Source organism: Martes martes (genome assembly GCF_963455335.1).
Source record: "Martes martes genome assembly, chromosome: 11".
NCBI classification, from domain to species: Eukaryota; Metazoa; Chordata; class Mammalia; order Carnivora; family Mustelidae; genus Martes; species Martes martes.
The window spans coordinates 62,548,785-62,558,944 of NC_137899.1; the positions used below are offsets into that span (position 1 = coordinate 62,548,785).

At 36.3% G+C, this 10,160-nt stretch overlaps 1 protein-coding gene across 1 annotated transcript in view; it reads left to right on the forward strand.

The window, feature by feature from the left end:
* ZNRF2 (zinc and ring finger 2) overlaps positions 1-9,476 on the forward strand; it is a 98,042-nt gene extending 88,566 nt beyond the window's left edge. The window contains exons 4-5 of the mRNA XM_080818317.1: positions 4,551-4,630; positions 7,842-9,476. Of these exons, the coding sequence (XP_080674443.1) occupies positions 4,551-4,608 (58 nt within the window). The 3' untranslated portion in view covers positions 4,609-4,630; positions 7,842-9,476. The remainder of the gene's footprint in view (positions 1-4,550; positions 4,631-7,841) is intronic.
* The last annotated feature ends 684 nt before the right edge of the window (positions 9,477-10,160 follow it).

Here is a 10,160-nt window from a genome sequence, read left to right on the forward strand (position 1 = left end):
GCCTTTGTGTGTATATGAGAGACACCATAGCACAGGGTTGATAAAAGCATGGATTCTTGGGAGTTAAGCCTTCCTCATTCAGATCCCAGCCCCTCCACTAATTCATTGTGTGATCTTGGTCAACTTGTACTTAGTTTTTCCCTCCCTCAGTCTATAAAATGAGGTGGTAGTACCAACTTCATCAAGTTGTTAGGAGGTTTCAAATGAGTTAAATTTTAGAAAGGGCTTGCACATAATAGATAACTGTGTAAATATTTGGTAAGTAAATGAATAAAAAAATTTATTTGGCAGAGGTGGTATTAATAGCAAGAGAAAGAATGAATTCAGTGAATGGTACTGAGATCAGTTGGTTACTGATGTAGAAAAACAGTCAATCCTTATTTTATAGTTGAAATAAGAATCAGTTCCCAACTGACTAAACATGTGCCTATGGAAATAAAAATCAAAGTGTCAGAAAGAATGTAGAGAAATGTAGACCTCTTGGTGAGAAATATTTTTAGGGCTAAGATACCCCCGCCAATAAAAGCTTGAAAGAAAAGTTGATAAATTTGTATTAAAATTTAAAACTTTTTTGCATTGTGATACTAGAAAAAAGTAAAAGTAAACTAGACCTCAGATTGAGTTTTTTTCCAGTACGTACAACAACACTTAGTTGGTACGGTATCTGAAACAAGCTTCTCCTCCAGCAGCCTTCTGTAATGCATTTAGCTCGTTGCGGTTGGTAAGGCCGGGTGGGGGGGGGGGACTGACGGTGTAATGATATGATCTTGGTACTGGTTCATAAAGAATACTTCTCAGAGCATTAGTGTTTGCTCCGTCAAATAAAACCAGGTGAAGGTCCATATGGAAGCAGGCCGTGGGAGAACACGGTGTTGGTATGCCCTGTTTCATTGCACTTCATTTTATTGTGTTTCACAGATACAGAGCTTTTTTTTTTTTCTTTTTTTAAACAAATTTAAGGTTTCTCACAACCCTGCCTAGAGCAAGTCTGTTGACACTATTTACCCAACAGCATTTGCATACTTTGTGTCTTTGTGTCACATTTTGGTAATCCCCAATGATATTTCAAACTTTCTCATTAGTTATTTGTTACAGTGATCAGTGATCATGACTCATGAAAAGCTCAGATGGTAGTTAGCATATTTTAGCAATAAAGTATTTCTAATTAGATTAATAAAATAAGTTTATTATAAATACAGATTAATTATGTATATTTTTCCTTTTTTTCTTTTAATTTTAATTCAGTTAGCCAATATAATAGTACATCATTAGTTTCAGATGCAGAGTTCAGTAATTCATCAGTTGCGTATAACACCCAGTGCTCATCACATCCCATGCCTTCCTTAATGCCCGTCACCCAGTTACCCCATCCCCCTCCCTTCCAGCAACCCTCAGTTTGTTTCCTAGAGTTGAAAGAGTCTCTCGGGGCATGTGGGTGGCTCAGTTGGTTAAGCGGCTGCCTTCGGCTCAGGTCATGATCCTGCATCAGGCTCCCTGCTTAGCAGAGAGCCTGCTTCTCTCTCTCCCTCTGCCTGCTGCTCTGCTTGCTTGTGCTCTCTATCTCTCTGTCAAATAAATAAATAAAATCTTTAAAAAAAAAAAAGGCAAGAAAAGAAAAAAAAAAAAAGAGTCTCTCATGGTTTGTCTCCCTCTCTGATGACTTTCATTCAGTTTTCTCTCCCTTCCCCAGTGGTCCGCTATCTTGTCTCTGACATTTAATTTTATACACACACACACGATACGTATATGCACTGGAAGACCAAAAAAAAAATGATTTGACTCCTTTTATTGTGATACTTACTTTATTGCAGTGTTCTGGAACCCAGCCCCAGGATATGAGGTGTACCTAATACTATAAGAGTATCCGTCCCCCAAACATTCTTACGCCCAGTTCAGTTAGACTGTGGGCTTCACTTTGGAAGTGCTTGCTTATTACTTCATTCTTAGTTCTCAAATTGTGCATTGGGCTTTTGTCCCCGTATTAGTACTAATCCTTCCTTAGTCCTCTTTCATTTTTAAGTGCTCTCTACACCCAGTGTGGGGCTTGAACTCACAACTCTTGAGATCCATAGTCCCCTGCTTCACTGACTGAGCCAGCCAGGCACCCCCTTCCTTAGTCCTCTTTATGTCAAGCTGACTTCACCCTCGTTTTTTAAAAAATCCTATATTTACAGTGGTATTTTATTTATCTGGAACAAACACAGCTTTGTTCTGGTTACAAGGTTGTATTGTTTAAGTGGTCTGTCTTTAACATGGTTTTTCCCATAAGCCCTGTTAGTTTTAGTGTATGACTTTATAGAAAGCAAGGCTCATCAGAAATGTGTATACTACATTATAGCTGAAGTATTTGCATAATAACTTCCTATAAACCTCGAAGAAAAAGACAAAACAGAAAATTTGTCAAAAGTTTTTAAGAGTCAATTCAGGGGGAAAAAAAAAAAAAAGAACCCAGATGGCCAGTAAACACACAGATGTAAATTGGTATACTTGGTGAATAACTCTGTCACAGTTGTGCACTGTATATATTCTACACTCAGTCATTACAGTCCCAAGTGTAATTGGAATTCTTGATCTTACGCTCTACGATAGTGCTGCTACTAGGTGTGCAAGTCCAGGGGGAAATAAACAGCTCATGGATTAGCACTGTGTTTGTGGGCTGCTCTTTGAGTAGCCCAACTCTAAGAGACATGTATAAGAATGTTCATAGCATCATTGGAAGTGTCAGGAATGGACACATAAATTGTAATACACTTGTATTTATGGGAGATTACAATGATAATTTCTCAGTGTGAGTCAGAATTACATGGCTTGTAAAATAAATACCCATTTTAATCACATAAGTACAATGAGGTATTAATATATCTGGAGTATTTTGTTCAGTACTTCTTTCTTGAGTTGGGCGGCAGGGGTAGAGGGAGGGGGGAAAGAGAGAATCCCAAGCAATCTCCAGGCCTAGTGCAGAGACGGACGTGGGGCTCGATCTCACGACCCTGAGATAATGACCTGAGCTGAAATCAAGAGTTGGACGCTCAACCAGCTGAGCCACCCAAGCGCCCCTGTTCAGTACTTCATTTAAGAGATGTTTCAGTAGACCAGGGGACTGCTAGAGCCAAGTAAGTAGGATAGAATGCAGGCTAAAAAGCCAATGTAGGCATGATTATTTAGACAACAAAAGTCTAAGTGGCAACAAATAATTTTAGATATTTGAAAGAATATTGTGTGAATGAGATACTTTACCCATTTTCCTTTTAATTTCATCCATTATTTTTACCCACCGAACTATCCTATCAGAGTATGAGAATGACACGTAATAATTTTGCCTGTAAGCATATTGACCAAGCCTTCAAGGTTTGTGGCATTTGTAAATTTGACATGTGTCAACTATGAGAATGTTGAGCAGTTTGCATTCTGCTTGGGTAACTTCCTAGTTGTTGGACAAGTTACTTAACTTTATCAAGGCCTTACCATTTATCACAGTGAACTAGAACTTTTGCAGCGATGAAAATGTTTCGTATCTGTGCTGTCTCGTAGAATAGCCAATAGCTATGCGTGTGGCTCTTGAGCACTTGAAATGTGGTAGTGTGACTGAGGAACTGCAATTTTCTTCTATCTAATCATAATTCAAATTGCCACATGTGGCTTGTGGCTACTACATTGAACAGTGCAGATCTACAGTGAGGATAATTATATGTACCCTAATATTTAACTTCTAATAAAGTCATGAAATACTTAATAAATTGGATGATTGTGTATTTATATGTGTATGTATTGTAGAGTGGGATAGAATTAAATAAAGGGCTATAGTTATATGTGGGTATTGAAAAACAGTCTCTTAAAAGATGCAGTACTGTGAAAAATTAGAATTTATTTATTTATTTATTTATTTTTTGAAGATTTTATTTGACAAGAGATCACAAGTAGGCAGAGAGGCAGGCAGAGAGAGGAGGAAGCAGGCTTCCCGCTAAGCAGAGAGGTGGGATCATGACATGAGCCAAAAGGAGAGCTTTAACCCACTGAACCACCCAGGCACCCCAAGAATTAGAATTTAAAAGCTGTTTTTGATTACATTGATAGGTACATGAACAGACTGATGTATTTACATGAATGAATATTTTGAAGAGAAAAATGTCCAGATTTGTCACTTAATTTTGAATAGTGGTAAAGTAGTAGTTCTTTAGATTTTCTTTTGGTAATGGTTCTATTTAAACTTTAAGCACTTTAATTTTACAAAGATTATTTCCTTAACTGCTGTGAATAATGAAATAATGAAAATGTGGGATACCTGGCTGGCTCAGTCCGAAGAGGATGCCACTCAATCTTAAGGTCATGAGTTTAAGCCCCAAGTTGGGTACCAAGAAAAAAAAAAAAAAAGATCAAAATGTAATAAACAGATCCTTATCTTTTACGTACATATGCCAAATATGCTTGTTTAAAATAACTGAATTTTTTTTTCTATAAATATATATTAAGGTCAAGAAAGAGTTTTTATTATGGCTGTTATATCAGTAATTAATAAGTGTTTCAATTTTTCTGGTTTTGTTCTTTTCTAGCTGCATAGATGAATGGTTTGAAGTAAATAGATCTTGCCCTGAGCACCCTTCAGATTAAGCATCAGCTTCCTGTTTTATAGGTAATTTTCCCTTTTTCTGTTTTAATTGCTTTTTAATTTGTTACCTAAGTTATACATTCTCAGCCACCATTTTTAGTCATTCATTTATTGAAGCATGCGTGTGTGTGTGTGTGCACTTGTGCATGTGTGTGAGTGTCCATCCCAGACACTGTTAGGTAATCATTTAAAAAACTCACATGAAAAGATAAATAGAAAGCAACTTTTTGATTCCTGAAGAAAGTCACATATTGACTAACTTCTCCATTCTTGGTACCTTAGAACACATTTAATTTTAGTTTAATGCTTAAATCCATGAAATAATATGGTTGGTATAAACTCATACATGTACTACACATATGTACATATTAGTACATATTACCCCATTTTTCCACTAAGAAATCTGAGGGCCAGAGTAGTTAATTTCATGACTTTAAGAAGCAGTATGCACAGTAGCCCCGGGCATGCATTTAGGAAACAGAATTAAATTCTATATTCTTACTCCAAACTTGACGGGTATGTTCTCAGGTAATGCAATATAATATTATAATTCTAATCATAATAATTAGTTAACATTCATGTTGTATTATTACGTACCAGGCATTGTTCTAATAAGCATTTTACATCTATTAATAACTCATCTAATTGTTGTAGCAACCTTTTGAGCTCAGGACTCTTGCTATCCCTTTTCTCATTATACAGATTGAGGAAACAGAGTTACAGAGAGGTTATAAAACTTGACTTGTCAAGCTAGTTCCTTGGTAGAATTGGGATGCGAACCCAGGCATATTGGCTGCAAAGATTGTTCTTAGCTATTTTGCTATAATTAGGTAGGGGCATTTTCTTGGAGAAGTTGCGTCATGTTCTCATTCATTCAGTTTAATCTTGTACCTTACTATCCTTAGCATGTTACATAGTGCCTGTTTATACAGTAGGAGGAAAAAAGAAAAAAAATGAATTTTAAACCAAGTACAGAATTTTGTTTTGCTCTGCTGATTTAGCTTATTCATTATCCTGCATTATCTGGAAATGTCCATTGAATGGAATGATAAACTCACTTGACAATTGCTTTTTTCCATATTCCATGGAGTAAGTGAAATGACATCATTTAGCTTTGTGAAAAAAAAAGTTAATTGATATCTTTGTATATATGAAAAGCTTTTTATGAGAAGACTTCCAGAAATGACATAAAGCATTGGGTTTTTACATCCAGGCAGAACATTTAGCCAATCCTGGAATTGTTTCAGGAGTTGGAGCCTCTGTGTTCAGGGACCTAAGACAGTAACTGCCAACAGTCTTTTCTGAATGGCTAAGACTAAAGACAGGAAACTGGAACAGATCATTGCCCTTAATGAGGATAATTCAGTAGCAGCGGATTAGAGTATTGACAGAGGAGATTTGAGGTCACCTAATAGCCCTTACAGCAACTGAAGTAAGAACTGCAGCAAGAAGGGAGACCTACAGTAGGGTTCTGCATGGGAAATGGGAACTCCTTGAGAAGCTGGAGGGTACGAGAAGACTATCGGCTTTGAACCTTTTACCCTGAGGTGATTCAGATCAGACCTTGACACGCTGGAAGTATGAATTGGGTTAAGATTTCTGTGTAAAAGAAGAGTGGCCATGGAGTGATATTTTGAATATATGAGCAGGTATGTTTTTATTTCACTGTGAACAGGTTTTTTGAAGAGGAGGATGCTGGGAATATCTTCAGTGTAAACTTATGTCTGGGCCAATAAACTAAAAGTATGTCTAAAATTATAGAAGCATTTAAAGAGAAGGACTAAAAACCCATGCTAATAACATGAAATTTTTATCTTAATATTTTATATACCAAGGTAAAATGTCTTAAGTTTTCCACCTATAGGTAAAATGTGTCTTTTAGAAGCAGTAAACTTTTTTATGTGAGGTGGGATTTTATGGTTATAAAAATGTTTTTATTTCATGATCCAGTCAGCTTAATTTTTCCTTTAGTGTTACAATGAGCTTATGGGGTATAAGGGCCATGCATCTCATCTCATAGTCTGTGCATGTTGGTTTTAAACAGCATTTCAGTTTCCTTACCTTATGCGTCAGTGTTATCTTTTTACTGATTTTTTTTTTAAATATATATATATAGAACCTTAGTTGGTGGCAGCGGCCCTTACAAATCCTACAAGTCAGTGGAATCTCTCTGCGTCTTGGAAGTCATTTTTACAAATGTACAGATGTGGAATATCTTCACTCAAGTGTTTGCTTCAGTTCTGACTGCTCTTACTTGTCAGATGATAAATTCCTCCCATCCCTTTTGCTGTCTCAGATTAAATCTGTGGGTTTGAAGAGGATTTATTTTATTTTGGTTTTTTAGAGATTTTATTTATTTATTTGACAGAGATCACAAGTAGGCAGAGAGGCAGGCAGAGAGAGAGGAAGAGAAGCAGGCTCCCTCCTGAGCAGAGAGCCTGATACGGGGCTCCATCCCAGGACCCTGGGATCATGACCTGAGCCGAAGGCAGGGGCTTTAACCCACTGAGCCACCCAGGCGCCCCTGAAGAGGATTTATTGTTGCTAAAACGTGTTTTTTTTTTTTTCCCCCCAAAGATGTTACTTTTTTGCCAGGGAGAATGCACAAGCAAGGGGAGTGGCAGGCAGAGGGAGAAGCAGGCTCCCTGCTGAGCAAGGACCCTGATGAAGCCAGGACCTGGGGATCATGACCTTAGTCGGAGGCAGACGCTTAACCCACTGAGCCACCCAGGCATCCCTGATGTTAAAACATTAAAAAAAAAAACAAAAAAACAAAACAAAAAAACCCCCACGACATATAGCAGCAGTACATACAGCATTTCTGATGTTCCTCAGCATAAGAATTTAATAGACAGCCCAAAATAGATATACATAACAATCTACGGTTTTGATTAGTTAGGAAATTGTTCACTATTTTTATTGGAAGTTGTTAGTTGGAGAAAAGATTAATAGGTGTGTAGGTGTTACATGTTGTCTGTTTTCTGTACTCTGGTGTGGTCTTTGTTGTGGAGGGAGAAAACCTGTTACGTGGTGGCTATTTTTTGTAACTTTGAAGCTTGAATTGGTCCTTCTGTCATTTCTTTTGCAGAACTAATTTTAGGAGTTTTTAAGAATAGTAAGTGTATGAAAATGGATAGCAACCAAAGCAGTGTTCCTGGGGAAATGGGTGTTGTATTTTGATTGGTATTAGTACTATGAACCACTGCTTAAACCTAATGCATCTGCTTCCACACAGGTTTTCTTGTCTTTCCAAGATGCTTGAAAAACTGAGAGGATATGAGGATCTGTCTCTGGAAAAAGAAAAAACTGCAGGCATACTCAGCCAGAAATCTGAGTTCTGTGAGACTTGGTAATGCAGAGATGGACAATCATACAGGGGGGATAACCCTGCTGAAGAGAGGACAGTTGCCACAGAACTCAGTGTACCAAACATGCATATAAAGGACACACAGGGATTTTGAAAATGCTGCACATCCCTTAATAGTCATCTACATAGGTAACACTGATAAACATTTTGTATTCAGACGCCAAAGTTAACTGATTTAGAAGTTGATTTTATTAAGTTCTGTAGAGCTGCGCAACTAGTTGTGTTTTGACTTGTTTTTTAGTTGGGGGTCACTTTATTTTCCCCAACACGATGTTTCTGCATTCATCTATTCTTAAACTGAAGACCGCATAATGTACTTCTTATAAATTAAAGTCTTAAATGTGAAAACAAGAAATGTAATCAAGCAGTAAAACATTGTCTGAATGTAGACCATGATCTCAAGTTCTTCTATTTTTTTCCCCCAAGAGTGGAAAATAGACTTCTGCAGAGGAGAGCTAAAATACGTTAATATTTGAAATTAAAGGTGTAACAGTACCAGAATGCAGTCCAAAGAGTAAATCAGGTTACATAGTTATATTTTAATGAACTAAATCTAAGATTGTCGATTGAATTGCAATTTATTAAATGTGTTATTTCCTCGAAAGTAAAACCGCTCAATAGTTAATCAGTAATGAATCATCTTGCAGCTATGCAACTTTTTAAAAAAATACAAATTACCAATTTTAAGTGCTGCCAGCTATAATAACTTTGTTTTAACGGGTATTTTTATTTGTTCTCTTCATGTAATTATTTTATTGTGCTTTGCATCTCCAGACAGTTTTCCCACATTTGGGTAGAATGTTTAGCAGGTTGTAAACTTCGTAACTTATGAAAAGGGTAAAATAAAATTTTCCTGAGTGGAACTTGGAATAATTTGAGGGACATTTTATATACTTTGAAAAATCAGAATTTAATCGGGATGCCAGATTTATAGCAATTTGCATCTTTAATTTTCCAGATAATCTGGAGGTTAGTGTTTGATAAATGATTTTTTAAAGCAAATATGAAGATTTTGTTAATTTATAATTTATTAATGTGTTATTACTGTAATTGAAAATGTTACAGAGACTTTTAAATTCAGTCTTGTGTAGAAAGAAATGTATTAAGCAAAATTATGTGAATAAATATTCCCATAAAATACATCTGAATGGTTAAAAAATACTGGAAGAGCGCTATCAGGGCTACAATAGTGAATGTCCTTTTTTTTTTAATATAAAAAGATACCAATAAGTAGATTTCATATTTTCAATATATAGGGAAAATGTTATCAGTGAACATTTAAGCAGTGCACTTTACTTGGTATAATTGAAAGTTGCACAGTACTGTTTCCTTATTTTAAACTTTAAGTATTCGCTTTTCTATTTAATGCTGCTATTCTTATTCTCAAATTTTTTCCCTGTTTCTAGTTCTGTTTCATATTTTTTGAAAGGGCACGTACAGGAGCAAATTGCTGCTACCCAGAAAAATTGGTGTTTTAGAAGCAATTAAAAGAGTTTTTCTTTGCTTTCTGTGTGATTCTAGACCAGATAACATTTTCCCTAAAGTTATGCTGTGAAATGCCTTTTGTTATGCTGCAATTGACAGAAGCATCCAAAACCTTGGTTGTGACAGTGGACAGCATGGTTTCATAGGTGCTTTTTAAACCAGTTAAGGGAAATACTCTTCCCTCAAGGAAAATATTCTTTCCTTAAATTTTTTCCTATTATCATGAAATCTTAATACGAATCCATGTTGTTTCACATTTTTATTTGTAAGCTTTCACACGTACACACATACCCGCTCACCCCAGGAAAAGCCTCTTAGAATATTTTGTGAATAATTCATTTTTTTCTACTACTGGTATATTGTATGATGGTAAGAATTGTTTTGTTGTCTTGCATTCTTGAAGGCAGAGATTAACTCTGGCTGTGGTAATTACCTATTAATATTCTCTTGGAATTTGATTTTCTGATACAGTTTACTCATTGGCTTTTTAATTTTGTAAATTTAAGTTTACGTCCTTTTCCTTCTTCATCCCGTCCTGCACCCTCGGTCTCTTGCTCAGCCTTGGACTGTCATAGGGTTCTGTGCCGCGGCTGCTACAGGGCAGGCTCCTGTGTTGTAGAAGAAAGTTAAGTGTTTATTTGTGTCGAATGCTACTTGATTATTAATATTTGTCTAGGGCAGTTTTTACTTAAGGTCTGTTTA